Consider the following 20,619-nt stretch of genomic DNA (forward strand, 5'->3'; position numbering starts at 1 on the left):
TTAAATAAATTTAGAAATTGACATATTAGTTACCCTTACAAAGTTTACAAAGATAATCTCTTTCCAAAACATTTTCTAGTTATTCTAAAGAAATGAGGGGAATATGCCAACAACTGAGCATACATTTTCACTGAATACCTAATACATAAAAGGCTTTGTATAGGTAATGTGGATTTTTCAGTGAATTAAATAGTCTTGCCATTAAAGACCTGGGAATAAGGTTTGGGCACCAAGTCACATTATAAGACATAACACAGGTGGAAACAAAATGTTCAGAGAGCCCAGAAAAATGAATTAGAATGGGGATGTAGCAAAAAAAGGCTTCATGGAAGTGACTTAAAGGATGGGTAGCAATTTAATAGGCACAGACTTGAAAAGATAGAGCAAGAAAAAATGGAGGGAACAAATAGGAAAGGTATAAGGCTTTGAAAAAGTTTAGAATATATTCAGAAAAACCCAAGTATATAAGCTGGTCTGAAACATGGGGCTCATGGGAAAGAGAAAAACAGGAAAAGAAAAGCCTAGAAACGAAGACTGGAGAGAGTCCAAGGAAGTTCCTCAACACTACACAAAAAGATAATTTTAGGGATTCAATGATCTTTGTGCCAAAGGGAGACACATAATCTAGGTTTTCTACTATCAGATGAGTCTATGTCCGAATTAAGTTTCACTTTAACAACTGTGCTATCTTGCAGCCCTATATCCACTAACTCTCCTGTGACATTTAGAATCAGAATAAATGCTCAGACTGCTGAAATGCTAAACTTTAAAGCAGATCCACCTTTTCATGAAGATGGCGCCCAAAGCGAAGAAGGAAGCCCCTGCCCCTCCCAAAGCCGAAGCCAAGGCAAAGGCTTTGAAGGCAAAGAAAGCAGTGCTAAAAGGCGTCCACAGCCACAAAAAGAAGAAGATCCGCACGTCACTCACCTTCAGGAGGCCTCAGACACTGCGGCTCCGAAGGCAGCCTAAATATCCTCGGAAGAGCGCCCCCAGGAGAAACAAGCTTGACCACTATGCCATCATCAAGTTCCCCCTGACTACTGAGTCAGCCATGAAGAAGATAGAAGACAACAATACACTTGTGTTCATTGTGGATGTCAAAGCCAACAAGCACCAGATCAAACAGGCTGTGAAGAAGCTGTATGATATTGATGTGGCCAAGGTCAACACCCTGATCAGACCTGATGGGGAGAAGAAGGCATATGTTCGACTGGCTCCAGACTATGATGCTTTGGATATTGCCAACAAAATTGGGATCATCTAAACTGAGTCCAGCTGGCTAATTCTAAATATAAAAATTTTGTACTAAAAAAAAAATAAATAAAATAAAAAAATAAAGCAGATCCAGCTGCTCAATGGTCAACATGATTATAGATTAATAGGGTTAAATAAATCATCCAAATTAGGGTTTTTGAGACTAACGGGGGACACTGTTAATAATTATCTAATTAGGATCATTTTAGGTACACTGGGATGGTTTACCTTAGTTATAAAAACTCCCCAAATCACAGGGACTCTACTTTTTCTATCTTAGATGCTTTTCAGCAGGAATCTCCTGAACAGTAGAAGAATCGAGCATTTGACGTTCAGATTAGTGGCAATCACATTTTAAAGAGACAGGCACATATTAAAAATAACAGATCTCTTCTTGCTATAGTAGCAGAGACTTAAAGGGTGAATAACTTCATGCAAATCTGTATAAGACTTCTTGGCCTTAACTAATAGCTACCACGAACACAGAGGAATTATATACTGTTACTAACCTCACAAGCACTTTTAGACACAGATGGCATTTCCTGAGCTTTTGTGTGTTTTATATTTGAGAACAAGTTAATTTTCAAGTATATCTACCATCTCAAAGTATATTACTTTTTGATTTAACATACTGCAGGGAAAAAATGTTTTTATTGCTAAAATTACAAAAACACTTGCTAGTTTGCAAAAGATTGTTATGTGGGTGGTTACAACACTTGGCCTTTAGGCTCTTGCCAAATACCACACCACATGTGTTCTGAATCATCAGTAAACCCAGATGCCCTCATGTAAGATATTTTGAATCCAACCAGAATTAATTAAGAAACAAAATAACCCTATGGTCTTAATGAATGAAACAAAGAACTTATAAAATGTAAAGACTTTAGGAAAGTAACTTATCATCTTCATAAATATTAATGGTCAAAGTCTAAGACCTGATTAAAGAAGGTCTTGACACTGCAAAAAGAACTCAAACTTTTTATATTAATATATATATTTGTATGTACGTAAATAAATAACCACCTTATGCCAGGGGTCAGCAAATTTCTGTAACAGGACAAAGCATAAATTTTTAGACTTGGTGGGCCTTAGGGTCTTTGTTGCAACTACTTAAATCCTGCTGAAGCACGAAAACAGCCACAGATAATATGCAAATAAACGGGAGGGGCTGTGATCCAAGAGAACTTACATTACAAAAACAGGTGGTAGAGCTGGATTTGGCTCTGAAGGCTATAGTTTGTCAAACCCTTTTCTAGAATATAAGCTCCTTTGTGTCACTAGTGCTTTCCACAGTGTTTGGTATATAACACATGCTCTGCAAATGTTTATAGATGAATCATATTATTTAATAATCCAAAAGCAAAATGTCTGAGCTACCCTGAATATTATCTGAGACTTGAACTTCCTACTTGGAATTTACAGGTTGGTATTCTTACATAAAAAACTTATTTAAATTTTTTAATTAAAAATTTTATTATTAATCATGGTCATGTCACTACTGAACTTGGCTCACCCAAGACTAATATTAATTTCCTGGCACCTTGGGGCCATTCACATAGACAGATAATCTGATGACATAGTATAAGGAGTAGAGCTGAAAGGTAGAGTTAATACTTTGGCAAGTGAGAGCCAAAGGCAAGTGGGAAGAACCCTGCAGAGGACACTGAAGCACAGGAGAGAGAATGGAAGAGAAGCCAGACCTGTTTGTACCAAGTGATAAAGATCTGAGAGATTTTCCTGCATTATAATAATAAATCTTCTCTCTATTAGAGTTTCTTTGAAAGGGCATCTGTTCTTTGTAACTAAATGATTCCTGACTAGAACATGTATTATGAAACATTTTGGAGAGGAGTTAGCTTGAACTGAATCTTTAAAAAATGAGTTGACAGAGCTTCCATTTTAGATGGAGTAATAGGGAACAGATTTACCCTGCCGCCTGAAATAACTTAAAACAACAACAACAACAAAAACCCAGAAATATATGAAATAATTTTCAGACATTGGACAATAGCTGGGCCATCACTCAATAATCCTTAAAAGAAAGGAAAAAAAATGAGTGTCCCTCCAACAGCTCTCTGCTTAGTTTCCAGAGAGCAGAGGGAGAAGGAACCCAGGTGGAACCCAGCAAGCTCCCTGAGCTGAGAAAATTGGGAGGTCAAACTTGCTAGAATTTGCCTAGTACAGTACCACAGAGGAGAGAACTGCAGAGAGAGAAGAGAAAGAAGAGAAGAGAAGAGAAATATGCAGAGGATTCCCTTCTCAAGTCTCTACTGAGTAATATCAGCACATGCTTTTGAAAAATCTACCTGAAAAAGGAAAAGAACCAATTAGAAGGAACATAGGGAATGATCTCAGGGGCTCAGACAGTAGTGGGAATAATCTGTGTTTCATTCAGACAAGAAAAAATCTCACACTTCACAGGACATCAGGTGGAGTAGCCTCAGCACTAGAGCAGTATTAGCCCTAGATAAAGTTTGCTCTGGTCCCACCTATCCAAGCATAAAAATAAGTATTGAAAGTGCCAAACTATTTCCAAAAGTAAGCATTAAAAGTGTCAAATCACTCCCAGAATAAAACTCCGAATTATTTCTAGAAACAATGGAAACAGAGAATGAATTTGAAAGTCCTTAATCTACAATGTAAGGGTTTTCCATCTGTTTAAGTTACATACAAAGAAATAACTCCTCTTCTTTTCTTCAATAAATACTTACCAAAGCCCTACAATGTATCAAAGAATAATTACTGAGAAAAACATATTAAGATTAAAGAACACATCCTGGCAGAGTGACTCGGTTGGAGTAGCATCCTGTACACCAAAAGGCTGAAGGCTGGATTCCCCATTGGGACACATACTTAGGTTGTGGGTTTGATCCCCAGATGGGGTGTGTACGAGAGGCAACCCATCTATGTCTCTCTCTCTCACATAGATGTTTCTCTGGCTCCCCCTCTTCTCTCTCTAAAATGAATAAACATGTCAAGTGAAGATTAAAAAAAAAGATAAAAGAACACTATGCAATTTCAACTTTTTGTGCATGTGTGTACATGCATGTACACAGTCAAGGTTCCAATTGCATTTAACTAATTCAGAATCTTCCTCTGGATCAAAGGAAAAATAATTGCAAGAGTAGAACCAGAAAACAGAGTAGTCAACAGAAGCTTGACCCTCTGTTCTTGGGTGCATACTGGGGCTGTAGTGAGAATTTAACCAAGAAACTGTCCATTATCAAGTTTACCTGAATTTTTATAATGAATCTGTATATACTGGGTTATCTGCCAAAAAAGCAAATGCTTCATGCATTTGGCTCCTTGTCCTTTTATATGACTATTCTCTAGTATCAACTTGGACATATCCCCATTTCAAAATCTGCCAGCTACTGAAACATGTGTCAAACAAAACTTTTCCTGTGTGAGTAAGTATGATGTACCAAGACAAAGACTCTTACTAGGTAAAGCAGAGATCACATAAAAGTGCTTATAATTAGTCAGTTCCCCCAAACAACTTTTTAAAAGATACTAATACCCATTCTACAATTATAAGCTTCAGATTTGAAATGTAAGAATTTCTTATGATTATACTTTTAGATGCTTGAATCAGACACACCCAAATATTTATTATTTTGTAAATCTGACACACCTCAATTGATGTAAATGAAAAAAAATTAGAAGCATTATCTTGCTTTCCTTTTGAGATAACATTATCTTTTACTCACCTACATGTAATTTAAAGAAAAGAACTAACTAAATCTTTTATCACTTTTGGTAATTCAAGGCATCTGTACATACTCAAAATTTTTCCATACTTTGATATTTTCAAATTCTAAGTTTGTTTTATTTATTCTAATTGGTCTATTAATTTTTCATTGTCTTACATTTTCCATATGTAGAAAAATCTCTCCTTTAAAAGGCATTCCATTTACACTTCCAAACCCCTTTCTCAATTAGTAACTATAAAACCAAAACAAGCCCTGGCTGGCGTAGCTCAGTGGATTGAGCACGGGCTGGGAACCAAAGTGTCCCAGGTTCGATTCTCAGCCAGGGTACATTCCTGGGTTGCAGGCCATAACCCCCAGCAACCACACATTGATGTTTCTCTCTCTCTCTCTCTCTCTCTCTCTCTCCCTCCCTTCCCTCTCTAAAAATAAATAAATAAAATCTTTAAAAAAAAAAAAAAAAACAAAACAAAACATGTTGATCTCTTATTTGTATTGTACACCTCATGTCTATTTAATTCTACATAGTCCTAAAATAGTAAAATAAACATATCTGGGTCTAGCTATTTGATAACAGTAATATTATTTTTATTCCAAATTAAATATTTATGATTATAACAAGTATAATTCACAATGAAAATCTAATGACTTTCAAGTGATTAACATATAGAAAAATAAAAAAACACTGACATATAAAACTAAAAAACAGCTTACTTAGTTTGTAAGTCATTAGAACTATGACATTATATTCTACCTTCACAACAGACACAATCCTGGGCCATATCTTGTGGTTCCAAAATCAAATTAACCTATTTTCAGTTGGAAAAAAAAGTTATTATTAACTTTTGTTTTACTAATCTGAAAGGCCTCTATATTAAAGATTTACCTTTTAAAATATCAGTATTTCAGTAATAGCAGTAACAACCACTATCACTAAGGAAATCTCCCTGAAGGATAAGTCTCATCATACCAGGGAAAAAAGAGTAGGACAAAAAGAAAAAACCCAGAACAAATCATAAAAGAGCTATGAGACAGTATCTTACGGTCTATCATACATATACTTGAAATTACAGAAAGAGAAAGAGAGAAAACAGGTCAAAGAAATACATGAAGAAATAATGGCTGAGAATTTTACACATTAAATAAAACATACCAAACCAAAAAATCAAGATGTCCAGAGACCATCAAACAAAACAGACACATATCCACAAAGACATACCACATCCAAAGACAGAGAAAAATCTTAGTGACAGCCAAGAAAACAAGCCACTTTAAATGCAGAAATCAAGATAAGAGTATCAGAAAAACAATGCAAACCACACAATAGAATGACATCTTTTAAGTGCTAAAAGAGAAAAAAGGCAATCCACAATCTATACTTAACAAAAATATTTCACAAAAATAAAGGAAAAGAAAAAGGAAAGAAAAATAAAGTCCTTAAGAAAAACAAATAGGAAATAATTCATTACCACCAGACTTGCTGTGCAATAAATGTTAAAGGAAGTTCTTCAGACAGATAGAATATATCAGACAAAAATTTTATCCACACAAAAAAATCAACAACACTAAAAGTGACATAAATGAAAGTAAATATATCACTTTATTTATAACTACTCTAAAAAAGTAACTGTTGAAAGCAAAAACAGTAGCAATTTGGTTGTTGATAGCACATAAAAATAATACAAATGACAACAAAAGCACAAGGGATGAGCAGGAAGAATGGGAATAAACCATCATAATAAAGTATTCACAGTTACATGCTATTATATGATGCAAGACTGTGGTTAGTTACAAACACGTATTATAAACCCTCAGGCTGTCACTAAAATAATTTCAAAAAGAGGTATAAATAAGTAAGCAAATAGTGGAGGGAAATGTAATAATAATAAAAAAATACCCAAGTAATCAAAAAAGGATAAAAGAGAAAAGAGCAGAATAATAAAAAACAGCTTACACAGTGATAGATTTTAGTCCATCCATATCACTAATTACATCAAATGTAAACAATCTAAACACAATTAAAAGACAGAGATTGTCACACTAGATAAATAAATCCAACGATATTATTCTGTCTACAGCAAAGGCATTTTAAATGTAAGAACATAAATGTGCTGAAAGTAAAAGTGTAAAAAGATATGTTGGGAGAGAATTCTCCATGGGTCTCTGTTGAGGTGGCTGCCTTTGAACTGACTTCTCAGTATCCGGCTTGCAACCATCTCTCCAGTTCCTCCTTACTAACAGGTGGTAAGTGGAGATCCAGAAATCTCATGTCTATTGCCAGCATCTATTAAATTTTTGGCAAGTTAACTTGTTAGCTTGTAAAAATCTCACACCCTTCGTAATTCCTGACGTGATATACCAGGTAAATACTAATCAAAAGAAAGCTGGAGTGGCTATATTAAAAGTGCACAGAGACGACTTCAAAACAAGAAATATTACTAGGGATAGAGGCCATTTCATCAAAGAAGACATAATAATCCTAAACACAAAGACCTAACAAAACTTCAAAATACATGAAGCAAAAAATAACAGAACTGAAAGAGAACTAGACAAATCCACAAGTTGGAAACTTCAACACTCCATTCTCAATATTTGATAAAAATAAGCAGATGATAAACACTGAGAAAAATTCAACCTTACTAGTGAAATTGTACAAACTCACAATGAGATACCATTTATACCTACAAGAATTAATTTAAGACTTCAGAAGTCTGACAATTCTAAATGCTGATATGAAATATCAGAAGCCCTCATACACTGCTGATGTAAGTGTAGCTTAGTAGAATCACTTTGGAAAACAAGTTGGCATTACTTAATAAAGTAGAGATGTGCATACCCTAACCAGCAATTCTGCTTACAGTATAACTATGGTTAAGTTTGCATATACATGCAGTAGCAGACATATACAACAGTCTTCATAACAGTATTGTTTGTAATTAGGGATAAAAATAACAAACAAAAACACAAATATCCATAATAGAATGAATAAATGAAACTGTAGCATAAGTCATATAATACAATACCATACAGCAGTGAAAATGAATGAATTACAGCTATTTCAACACAGATGACTCCCAAAAACATACTGTAGGGAGAAAAAAAGATTCACAGCAGAAAAAAACACATAAGTAGCTCTGAAAAAAAAAAAAGAAAAAAACCCAAGTATATTGTTTAGGGATATATACAAATATGCTGCTATGTATATATATACACATATATAAAGAAAACCAAGTAAATGAGTAACCAATATTAGAAACCAAAATCAGACAGGAGAGGAGGAGGCAATCAGGAACTTCAAAGATATTTATAATATTCTATTTCTTATCTTGGGTAGTAGACAGATGTGTTTTATATTATTCCTTAATCTATACATATTCTAGATATTCTCATATATTTATAATTTAAAATTCTTATAGACAGTAAATAATATGGATTCACTCAGCAACTACTACAAACAAAAAAATAAAAAATAAAATCATGAAATACTGGTACAATACCCCTTGTTAGGCTCAACTAGGACACTGAGACTCACGTTACTCAAAGAGGCCACGTTAGACCTTAGTTATACCTAGCAGCATATAAAACATGAAACATGCCAGCAAGGCAGTATCAGGTGGTTACTCTTCAGCAGGAATCCTCACAGCAAATCAGGGGATAGCTCCTTTGGCACCCCTGAGTGGCAGGTCAAAAGTAACAGAATGCCATCACAAGAATTGGTATAGTAGCTATCCTACCTTAGAAGTACCAAATAGCAATCAATGTATCCAGTCCCACAGACACAACTTCCTGAGCCTTACAACAGAACTTTCTCAATTATTAGAGTTATCAAACTCAGGGAAGTCCAAAGCTGTAATATCCAGCCAGTATTTACAGTTTATTCAGCCCTCGCAGTTCATATGTAATTTACTAATCACAAGTCATTAGTAAAATCACTAATCATTTTTACCAAATGCAATGGTGCTAGGGTACATAATTGGCATTCTGTCTTTACCAGGTTTCCAAGTGAATAAAGCAAGGAAGGCCAAAATTTACCAAAGAAAAGAAAAGCTATCATTAACTATACTCAAAACAAAGAGAGATTCAATTTAGAATGATACTAAGCTATATATCTATTAATATAGTTTACCTAATCTAAAATGCTAGTGATTATAAAACACTATTAATTTTTGCACTAAGGAAAATATGCTGCTAGATTGTAAGATACATTCCAATTACTGAGATATAAAAATGGGAGGGAAATGCACTTCTTAGAATCAATGAAATACATAATAACCCATCTCCTAATTTTTCACTAAATATTTAAGATATACAGCCTTAACTTGGAAAAACAGTCTGCTCCAAAATAAACCAGATGCCTACTAAAGACTTTCTTAGATGTCCACAGTTATATTCTTTCATTCAATACCTCTTTCTTCTATTCTAAAAACACAACTTCCAGTTTCAACATAACTGATGGGGCATGGCTCTCTCCATCCTAGATGTTAAATTAGTTTCCACTACGGATGAAATCACCAAAAGTTCTAAGGACCTTTATAACCTGGAGACTTTCATGTAATGCTCTGGGAAAAAACACATACACCACATCGTCTCAGGTTATCCAGGAATAAATTCTCTTCTAAAAAACGGAGAGACTGTAGACAGTCAGTGAGTATGAACAGGGAAAATAGACTGTGCAGTGAGAACAGAGAAAAACTCTTAAACGTCAATCAAACAGAGGTACACTAGATGAATGTTTTCATTTAAGTGAGTTGTGCATAATTATTAGCTTTGTATATCTTGGAGGGCAGTTCTATCAGTTTATGAGTAGAAAATGAAGATGATTAAGTGGACTTCCCATACTTTGCCTACTGGCAAAACACAAGAACTGGATAAATAGCCTCTTGTTCATAGACAGTGAAGCCTGGAACCTACACAAACATTTAGCAGCATAGACAAAACATCTTGTTAAAATGCCAAAGAAAATAATCTGTAATAATATATATTGGGAAATGGAAGAAATGCAGAAAGTATCTGCTGTGTGTTCTCAGTAAGATAATGAGAAAAAAGGTTTCTGTGAAACATCTTTCGTAAGCATGGCAATCAGCTAAAAAGACCAGGAAAGAATAAAAACACAATAGAAATATGCAAAGATTAAATGGAACTCAAAGGGATAAGAAAAAAGAAAAGAATATAAACAAACCAAAACCCACACTAGAGGTCAGAAAAAATAGAATCAATATTACAAAAGATATATCAGTAATGTAGAATATGAAAACAAAAATGTCCACCAAGAATACAAAAGGACAAAGTTAAAAATCAGAGGGAAGATAGGTATAAAAAAAAACTGTGGCTCTTTTTTGTTTGCTTTGGAGGACAGGATGTTTCAGAATGAAGCTGACCGTCTCTTATCCAGCCACTGGCTGCCAGAAGCTCATTGAACTGGACAATGAACGCAAACCCCTTACCTTTAATGAGAAGCATATGGCCAAAGAAGTTGCTGCCAACACTCTGGGTGGAGAATGGAAGGGTATGTGGTTTGCATGAGTGGTGGGAATGACAAACTAGGTTTGAAGCAGGGTGTCTTGACCCATGGTTAAGTAAGCAGCCTGCTACTGAGTAATGGCCATTCCTGTTTTAGACCAGAGAGGACTGGAGAAACAAAGTGCAAATCTCTTCAGGGTTGCACTAGGGATGCCAGTCTCAGTGTTCTCAACTTGGTCATTGTTAAAAAAAAAAAAAAAGGTGGAGGTTGGGGGAGATATTCCTGGTTCCACTGATACTCCTATTGTGGCTCTATCAGGGCCCAAAAGAGATAGCAGAATTTGCAAACTTTTCAATCCCTCTCAAGATGATGTCTATCAGTATGTCATGAAAAAGCCCCTAAAGAAGGTAAATAAACCTTGGACCAAAACACCCAAGATTCAGCATCTTGTTACTCCATGGGTCCTGCAACACAAAGTGGGTCGGTGTATTGCTCTGAAACAATGTGCTAAAAAAAAATAAGGAAGGGGTCTCAGAATATGCTAACTGCTGGCTAAAAGAATAGAAGGGCAAAGAAAATCACCAGGAACAGATTGCCAAGTGATGGAGGTTGTCCTGTCTGACAGCTTCTACATCTAAGTCTGAGTTCAGTCAAAAATGAGATTTTCTAAAAGTAACAAATAAGATCAGACATCAAATCTCAAAAAAAAGAGATCCAATTGACAAATAGATTTTTTTTCAAAAAGTGTAACAATTCAAATAGAAACAATAATCAAAGAAGAACAATACCCAAATAAAAAACACCAGCATCTCTATATGAAAAGGACTTTCCTGTTTCAGTCAATATTAACAGACACCAGAATAATGTTTAGACAATTTTAAATGAAAAAGCCTGAAATACAAAAATATTCCACATTGAGTCATGTTGTCATTAACAGAGCATGCAACAAAAAGTCCTTTTGAGATATTCAGGGGTTCAGAAAGTAAACCACATGTGCCTCTCCTGGAAACATATTAAGCAACCAAAAAAATAAATCAAAATTGGAACTCAAGAATGGTTATAGACGCTGTTGTCTAAATAGATTAGTGGTTATGCTCCATAACAAATTAATACATAAAGTTGAGTCCAAATTGTTGTATTGAAATTTAATAAATAAACTAAAAAACTTTTGAAAGAAAAGATATACAGTTTAAAACTTCCAACAATTAGTCTTAAAGATTAACCTGGGGAGTTGAGGGAAGAAAATAAAATAAGCTAAATTCCTTGCATTACACATAAAAGAAAACAATACTTTTTCTTGAATTTTATAATTACAACTATATCTCTGTATATGTGCTTTTAAAATGATTTATGTATCTATCTTTTTTTCTTAAAATATTTTATTTTTTAGAGAGAGGGGAAGGGAGGAAGAGAGGGAAACACTGATGTGCAAGGGAAACATCGACAGGTTGCCTCTCGTACTACCCGCAACTGGGCACCTGGCCTGCAACCCAGGCATGTGCCCTGACTGGGAATTGAACCTGCGACCTTTTGGTCCACAGGCCAGTACTCAATCCACTGAGCCACACCAGCCAGTGCTGTATCTATCCTTTTTTAAAAAATAAAAATAAAAACACACAAAACATAGTCTATGCTGCAAGGTGCCCCCAAAACAAAGGAATCAGTAAAGTAAAACTAAGAGAACTAGAAATAGTGAAGAGTAATGATATATCATGTAAAGAGTCAAGCTAAAAAGAAACATGAATGATTTTGACATAGGGTAAGAAGTAGGGCTCAAGAAGAAAAGAATTAAAGGGTCTCCAGTTTTAATAAAAAGATATCTACAGTGCTACTCAAATGCATTCTGTGAACTAGCGGTTTTTTATAGGTCTGCAACATGGCAAGTACAAAACTGGAGAATAATTAGGATTTTTAACAGCAATCTGACAGGAGAATTCTATATCTGTGTATATAATAATAAAAAGAGAGCTTATACTTTGCATGTTGGTTTTTCTTTCTCATTTTGTTTTTCTAGTAATTACTTTTAATGCTGATTCTTGACCACAGTTTGAAAAGCACTGCTTAAAGCCATGAGTTATGAAGATTTTTGTGCCAAATAACACATCAAATATATGTTAGACATGCAAAGCAAAAATATAGAACAAAATGAAAGTGGGAAGAATCTCATTCCATGAGAGATTAAATCTTTTTAAAAAGGTATACAGAAGATGAAAATTACAATCTGTTGTATTTTCTTTAGAAAGTCATTCATTATAAGATGCCCCATCATTTAATATCAGCTTTTCAGGAGGGAAAATTATTGTATTAAATGTACACATTGTGAAATATACCCTCAGAAATGTTAAAAAATATTTTAAAGGATTAATCAAGTAAATAATATATCAATAATTTGATATCAAGTAAATAAGAAACTTTTTAATTGCCAAAGAAACAATGATGATATAACAGACCCTAAAGAACATCTCAATAACTCTGAAAAGTTAAAAACTATGTAAAGTATGGCAAAAACTGGCTTTCAGCCATTCCTTACTATAAATCACTTAAAGGTTCCTGTTTGTTTTGCTTTTTTGATGCTGCTGGGTAAAATTACATATGAAGAAAGGGTCTGCCAACTTTGAAGACTTTTGAAAAACAAATGAAATGACTCACAACATTCTAATCTGTCCAGCCTCCCAGTTTTCTGGTCTCCTTTTATATAGAAGTCAAAGGAAGAACTCAGAAGTATTTTATAATGTCAGATGTTACACATGTCACATATACCTCTGCTACCCTCTCCTCCTAGCTCCCTACAATCTGATTTAAAATGAAGGAGAGTATTTAGGTAGTAGTTAATACTATTGCTTTCTCGAAAACCTCACAGTCTCCTTCTCTTTCTTCTTTGGAGCCCACTGGATATAAAGGTGAGCTTAATCTACTCACCCTAACACAGCTACATTGTAAAAGGCTGAATAAATAGGTAAAGGATTATATATAAATTAGAGCACTGTTTGAACTGCTACCACTATATGTATTGTAAAACTCAAAGCAACATTATTAACAATTTATTCTATGTGACAAAATACTTTCCACCTATGCTATACAGTCTAATCATCTAATAAAAACCTCTCCAAAGAATGATACTACTTCTTGGACTGTTTGTCAAAAGGAGTGGTCTCATAATAAAACCAAACCTAGAAGAGAAAAAGGTAAATCAAAGATAGGATCCTTCTGAAACTGTTCATTTTAAGTCTGAGAGTTTTGAAAGGTTACGTCTCTAAATAATATGGGATAGTGTCAGGATCTGTTTTATTTCCATGTCTAATATTTAAATCTAACTTCAGCTAAATGATCTAAAAGCCTCGTTTAAGATATAAAAGCTCTTTATAAAAGAAAGTTATTTAAATAAAAGGTATTTACCATAAGAATCAACGAAATGGGAAAATATTTGCAACTCAATTTTTCTAATATATAAAGAGCTCTATGGAATTAATAAGCAAAAGACTAACTGGCAACAGGAAAATGGGCGAGAGATAGACAAGTTGTACACTGAAAGAAATACAAATGGCTTTTGAGAATATGGAAAGACACCCACTCTCATTCATAATAAAAGAAATGCACAATAAAACTACACTGAGACCCATGTTTTTACCTAATAAATGGGCAAAGGTCAAAATATTTGAGAACATAATCTTGGTGAAGACACAAAAAAAAGTCTCATATTGCTGGTGGGAGTATAGATCAAAACAATCTCGTATTATAGTTTTTACTTGATGAAGTCCTTGTAAGACATTTTAAAAATGCTGCACACAAGAGACACTGACCATATGCTGTTGGTCATCAAAAAAAACCCCAACACCTGATATCAACTGTCTGCGTTTACAGAATTGTTTATATATTAAAGCAGATAGGTAGGCAAATTTAACACACTTGGATAATGAACATAGCAGTCCTGTTCCATCTGCTGCTCACCTAGTGATAACTTATTGTGCACTTCCTGGGTGCTCAGTAGATACCTGTTGAGTGAACAGGACTAGGAATGACACTAAGGGATGAGAATGAAATAAACAAGAAAAACAAATCAACTAAATTATCTGAATTGTTAAATAAACTGCTTACAGGCATGGTCACACAGACAAATGTTTCCTGAAAAACGAGACAGCCAGCAACAGTGGGATAGTAGACTGTTGCAGTTAACAACCCTGTCATGAGTCATACACTAGTAGGAAACCTACTCATCTAGGTAGATGTCAAACCTACCTAGATGGAAACCTAGAGTCAAACCTCTCCCACACTGACTCTAGGCTTGGCAATGTCATTTGCTTTGGCCCATGGCACAACCAAAAATACATGGGTGGGGCTTGCCTTCACCTGCTGCTCCTGTAAACCCTAGTCCTGCCTCCAGATGAAGGAGAACCTGCTGGAGACACATGGCCCTCCCAGGCCCCAAGCCACCAGCCAACACCAATATTCAGACCTATGGGTAAGGCCATCCTAGATCAATTAGCTTCCAACTGACCTATCAGTTAATTGTAGCCACACAAGCCAGCCCAGCCAGAAGCAGGAACAGAGCTTAACTGAAAGCTCAGAATCATGGGCTAAAAAGTGGCTACTGTCTTATACCACTAAGTTTTGGGGAGGTTTGTTATTATAAAAACCAAAAGACGTTGACTGGTGGTCAAGGAAAATTTTTGCTCTACCTGCTTCAGTTTTTTAAAATTTTGCAATGAAAATATATTCATGTACTACCTGCCTAATTAAACTAAACTTATAAAAATACTTTATATTAAATTGATATTAAAGTCCTACTGTCACCTTACAAAGACACATAGATAAAACAAAATAACTCAGTCCAAATGGGAATATGAATTTGGGGGAGACATTAACAATGCTCAGAAAAAAATGGGTCAGTACAGAGTACCAGGGTATATTATCACACAAGAAAGTAGTAAGAATATATTCATGGTCATTGCCATATCTCAATAACGACTACTATCAAATTCTGTAAATATTAGGAGACATACATCTCATATTTTGCTTCTCCACTTCTTCTGTTTAGGCAGGTAACAACCATTTATTGTAATACATGTTCTCTCAATTTAATCCTCACATGCTATGAAATGAACATATAAAGGGATTCAACTTCAGACAAAAATTGACCTATGCATGCATTTCCTCAATTGTAAAATGGGGATAACAGTAGCTATTGTAGTTGATGTGAAAATTAAATCACTTAAAACAGGGCACACAGGAAGGACTCTCAATAAATGGCGTATCACCTCTTAGTTAAATGATGTAAAATTAAGATCTTTTGACTAACTTAACCTGACTTCTAGTTTAAAATTACTAAACATCATCAACCAAGGAGTGATCATCAAAATTAATCTGAAAATCTTCTAATGACTTCATGGAAAAATGAAAAGACAATGTTACTAAAAAACAAAGTAACACCTGGAAATATATGTAGAAAAAATATGGTGAAGAGAATTGAAACTCCAGGCACTAATGAATTTTCTTGGGCCATATCCCACAATCCTAAATAGGCTTAAAAACCAAAGGCTTCAGTTTTTGTGTGTGTTACCAATTCACAAAAGGCAAAAACAAGAAGAGAGCAATAAACCCTATTGGTCACTTTTACTGTGACCTCTGGGGCCCACACTGTCAACATGTTCACCATCATGTAAAAAAAAGGCATTACTGAGAGCTTTGATAAATAAGGCTCTTTCACAAGAGATTACACTTAACCTAATCTGCAGCATTGGAAAACTACAGTTACTCCTTGATCAATGGCTTAACACTGCCCCTTTTCAAGGCAAGTTCAGCCTGGATACTTTTCTGTGTGGTTGTATGTGTCTCACAGTTAAAAAAAAAAAATCAGGCCTGGGTGAAGTATTTATGAAAAATCATCATTTTTTAAGTGTTTTAAACAAGTAATTAATTATCTAGCCTGTAGATGTGTGAGCTGGTGACCAACTGTAAAAAGCCTTATGCCACAATGTGCAGGTATTTTAGTTTGTCCTATTGTGAGGAATAAATAAATGCTACAAAATCACATTTTTCAAGTCAAAACATTTTTTAAGTGAGGTAAGTATTTTTTTCTTTTTAAGAAAATTTTATTGAATTTGGGGGGGGTGACATTGGTTAGTAAAATTTTATAGGTTTAAAGTGTACAATTCTATAATACATTATCTGCATATTGTACTGTGTTCAATTTTAAAGAGTGCTTACTATATACAGAAGTAATGTGGCCATTCTGGCATGAGAAGGGTAAAGTAACTTACGTTACTATATACATCAGACATTTGCTGGTAATTGTATATAATCATAATAATCCAAAGAGGCAGAAATTATTAACTCATTTTACAGGGGAGGAAATTAAGGTTCACAGAAGTAAAATAACTTTCTCTGTGTCTCTCCGCAGTAGACAACAGGGTGGAGAGTACTGGGGGAGGGCAGGGAGGCACCAGAGGGTAGTGCCCTGTGATTTGGTCCTCCAGACAAACACAACACTTAGTGTAGTAATTCCTTTATCACAATATGAAAGGGGGCTAAAACTATGGGAAACCAAACAGATAATCTTTTAGGAATGGGCAAGAGAGTCACAGAAGGCTTTAAAGAGTTTGACATTTGAGTTGTCACTTTAAGGATGAGTAGGATTTATCAATTTCAATGCCAAGGCTCACCCCCACCCCCCTCATCCCCAATATATTAACCAAAATAAATTACTTACTTGAAATTGAGAAAAACAATTTTGAGAGAAATCTTCCTCAGATATATTACTCCATAGTTTTAAAACAAATAATATGATGACAGTTTAATTTTTAGGTTGCTTTTATGTGGCTTGTCTTGGTTTTTATTCTGAAATGAAATTTAGATTAGTCATTTTCTTGTTCTGAGAAACTAGGAGTATGCCAACATGTTTTAACTTCACATTTCTTTCACATATCAACATGTATTCTTACTTACAAAGTCTTTCATTTCATCATCTCAAACAAAACCTAATTTAATATATAAATTACTTTGAAGTGAAAATATATATGCAATATATTTCTTTTAATTCTTTTTATACTGCCTTGATAAATGGAAGACAAATAGAAAACTATTGTTATATTGTTATATATTACACAAGCATCTTTGAGGTAACACGCTTTCTTTTGTTATTTGAATTGTTTATATAGTAAATGTTCTCTCAACCCAAAGAAAATTTAAAAACTGCCTCCAAGGAAATTGACCTCAAATGCTTAGTATTTCCCACAACTATTATCTAAAAAGAAACTGGAATTGAACAAAAATAAACCCTAAATTTTCCAATGACAATTATGACTTTTTTCTCAGAATTTACTTTGCTAGACATATATCCAATTTCTGCTGCAGAAAACAGTTCCAGTTTGCCAGTACTAATTAAGCAATAAAATATTTTTCTTTAAAAAATGAAACATTTAAAAATCTACAGAGAACTGGAAGAAATACAGAAGATCATCTGTAAAACTTAAAAGGACTGACCCCCCCCCCCAAACCAAAACAAAATACCGTCCCACATCAAAAGATTAAATAGACTGTCGCAAGAAGATTCTACTTCACTTACAATTCATTTTTGTTTCATACATCCATTTTAATGTTTGGACAGTGGAGTTTTTTGTTTTTTGATTGCCTAAGACATGTAGCCCTGTCTTATTTGAATCTTACCTAGAAAACTGTAGATTAACACAGTTTTACCCAAAGTTTACTGTACCTTAACTCCCATTATTTCCTCTCCTATTAGTATATCACTGTGGTGGTACTCAAATGGCTGCCAGGTGCCAAAGGGACAAAATAACACATTGTATCCCATATTTTAATGTTTCTAAGTATTTCTTTAAAATACCTAGGCCTAATGTCAATATTCTTTGAAGCCTATTTAATCCCAACCAGTTTAAACCCAAATCATTTCCCACTCATATTTTAACTGAACAGATTTTAATCCAATCAAAAGCAAAACAGAGACAATTTAATATTAGCACCAGAACTTGAAAGGTCTCCTGATAGAAATGCCCTTTTTCTTTGGAAAAAATTTTACATACAATTCTAATGTCAATTTTTATGTGTCTTTCCTAAATTCCTCTTGCTATAATCTAACCTTTATTATTATTACTTTTTAAAAGTAATAAGCTACAATCATCATAACACAAATCCTACTATATCCTGTTCTACAGATTTTTAAGCACTACTGGACACACAGTAGGCCCTCAAAGATTTCTAAGCTGTGTACATGTAGTTCTTTTAATAGTTCCTCTAAAGTTTTATACGTTCATCTTTCAACTATCACCACCTTCCTCCAATTATCCTTAAGGTTTTGGGGGCCAATGTGAGGCAGCGAAAGCTAAGAGTTAAGATCCCGAGTTTTCAGACCCAGCTCCACACCAACCAACTGTAAAGGATACTGGACAAATCCCTGAGTTTACCTATTTAGATTTCTGTTTTCTTTATATAAAATGAAAGGATGTGACCAGAATAGCATTTTCCAACCTATTTCACATTGTAAATAATATTTGTTCAGCACACTGGCCAACAGGAGGGCATTTGGAAGCATTGACATAATGCTTGGTAAAAAAAAATGTTATTCTTTAAATAATTATGGAAGAAAAAGTTTAAATATGTTTGTAATAATGTGAATTAATTTCAAATCCAACCTTTTCCACCTCAGGAACAATGTTTCAAAATAACAACCATACTTCATTTTTGCAGAACACACATGCACTTTTAGGCAGTCATCTCACAGCAAGCTAAATGGCATTTCAGACACACATCAGTAGGAGGATCCAATTACAAGCAAATACAGAGATTCAGGGCAAGAGCTGGCCCCCTCTAGGCAACATCCCTGTTACCCTGTCCTCTCATCATTAGTAGGCTGCACCTTGCACTGGGTGACATGCTCCTTAGGCACCCAGAATACAAACTTCGAGAGCAACTCCAGGACCCTTCTCCACAAGTAGCTATACGCTCTGTGGCTGGCTGAAGTAAATTTCAGAAGTAAAGCACCTCCTTCTACACATTCAAAATATTAAAAGGAAAAGTAACAAAAGTAACTGCTAGTTGCTCATCACTTTATCTGCTTATGCTTATAAGCCTTCCTTCAGATCCCACTCCACTAGAGGCACCTTCCAGTAAGCCGCGTAACATCAACTGGAAGCTCTGAATTTTAGAAGACCTCTAGCGAAACCTAAAATTAAACAGTATTGCAGTAATCATTCGACAAGTGTTTACAATACATGGGATCTTTTATTTTTGTTCTTCCTTATCAATTCCTGCAAGCACAACGTAACTTAACAAATTAACTTTGAGTAGGTATTACATGCACATGGTAAAATTATTCAAAAATTATCCAACAGTTTACTAAAAAAGTTTAGTCTTCCACATTTGTCCTCTAGGCCACCAGTTCCTCTCACTATTACCAAACTCTCATGTATCCTTCCAGAAATATATTATTTATCTATATAATATATATTGATATTTACATGTTAAGTACATATTTTATATGTTTAAAATCACACAAATGGCAAGGATACTATACATGGAGTCTTACATCTTGCTTTGTTCTCTTAGTAGATCTTAGACATGGCATCGTAACAGTACACATAGTGTTTCCTCAGTATTATTACTAAACACTGCCTAGTATTCCACTGAATAGACATACCATCATTTACTTACCCACTACCCTATGGATTAATGTTTAGGTTGTTCTCAATCTTTTGCAATGACAAATAATGCTGCCACAACTATTCTTATATGTTCATTTGATACATATATAAAATCTTTTATAAGATGAAATTCTTGAATAAAATTACTAGTTCAAAATCTATGTGCATTTTTAATTTTGAAAATTGCTTTCCACAGAAAATGAACAGCTCATATTCCCACCAGCAATGAATGAGAATGACCATTTCCCCTTCCTCTTACCCTAAGTTGTACTTGGAACCAATCTTTCCTAGGTAGGTAATGAGAGGCAATCTTTCCTTTGGTAGGTAATGAGAGGCATGTTAAATTCATTTATATTTTCATTATAAATAAAACTGCACATCTTTTCACATGAATTCTCTTTGATCACTTTTTTCACTGGGTTATTTTCTAGGAATTCTTTGTATATTAAGAGGAAATTAGTCCTTTGTGAAAATTGTACAAGTAAGATTTATTAGTCTGTTTCTCTTTTCACTGTATGATTTTTTTCCCTCTATACAGGAT

At 34.4% G+C, this 20,619-nt stretch overlaps 2 protein-coding genes and 1 pseudogene across 6 annotated transcripts in view; 2 read left to right on the forward strand and 1 right to left on the reverse strand.

Moving 5' to 3' along the window:
- The window catches only part of REV3L (REV3 like, DNA directed polymerase zeta catalytic subunit), a 171,622-nt gene that overhangs the window by 144,667 nt on the left and 6,336 nt on the right, over positions 1–20,619 (reverse strand). The window contains exons 1-2 of one of the 5 annotated variants that reach the window (XM_036024575.1): positions 17,132–17,427; positions 14,374–14,446 (exon numbers count right to left, since the gene is read on the reverse strand). The exons of 3 other annotated variants lie outside the window; for them this stretch is intronic. The gene's annotated coding sequence lies outside the window, so the exon portion shown is untranslated. Of the gene's footprint in view, positions 1–14,373; positions 14,447–17,131; positions 17,428–20,619 lie in introns of those variants that run through there. One more of the 5 variants, XM_036024574.1, reaches the window with a different exon arrangement.
- On the forward strand, positions 775–1,317 carry LOC114494156 (60S ribosomal protein L23a-like). Its single transcript, XM_036024577.1, has one exon. The coding sequence runs from the start codon at positions 788–790 to the stop codon at positions 1,262–1,264; it is 477 nt and encodes a 158-aa protein (XP_035880470.1). The 5' UTR covers positions 775–787; the 3' UTR covers positions 1,265–1,317.
- On the forward strand, positions 10,332–11,134 carry LOC118500307 (annotated as a pseudogene).

The sequence above is a fragment of the Phyllostomus discolor genome, chromosome 4 (genome assembly GCF_004126475.2).
Source record: "Phyllostomus discolor isolate MPI-MPIP mPhyDis1 chromosome 4, mPhyDis1.pri.v3, whole genome shotgun sequence".
In the NCBI taxonomy this organism is placed as follows: Eukaryota; Metazoa; Chordata; class Mammalia; order Chiroptera; family Phyllostomidae; genus Phyllostomus; species Phyllostomus discolor.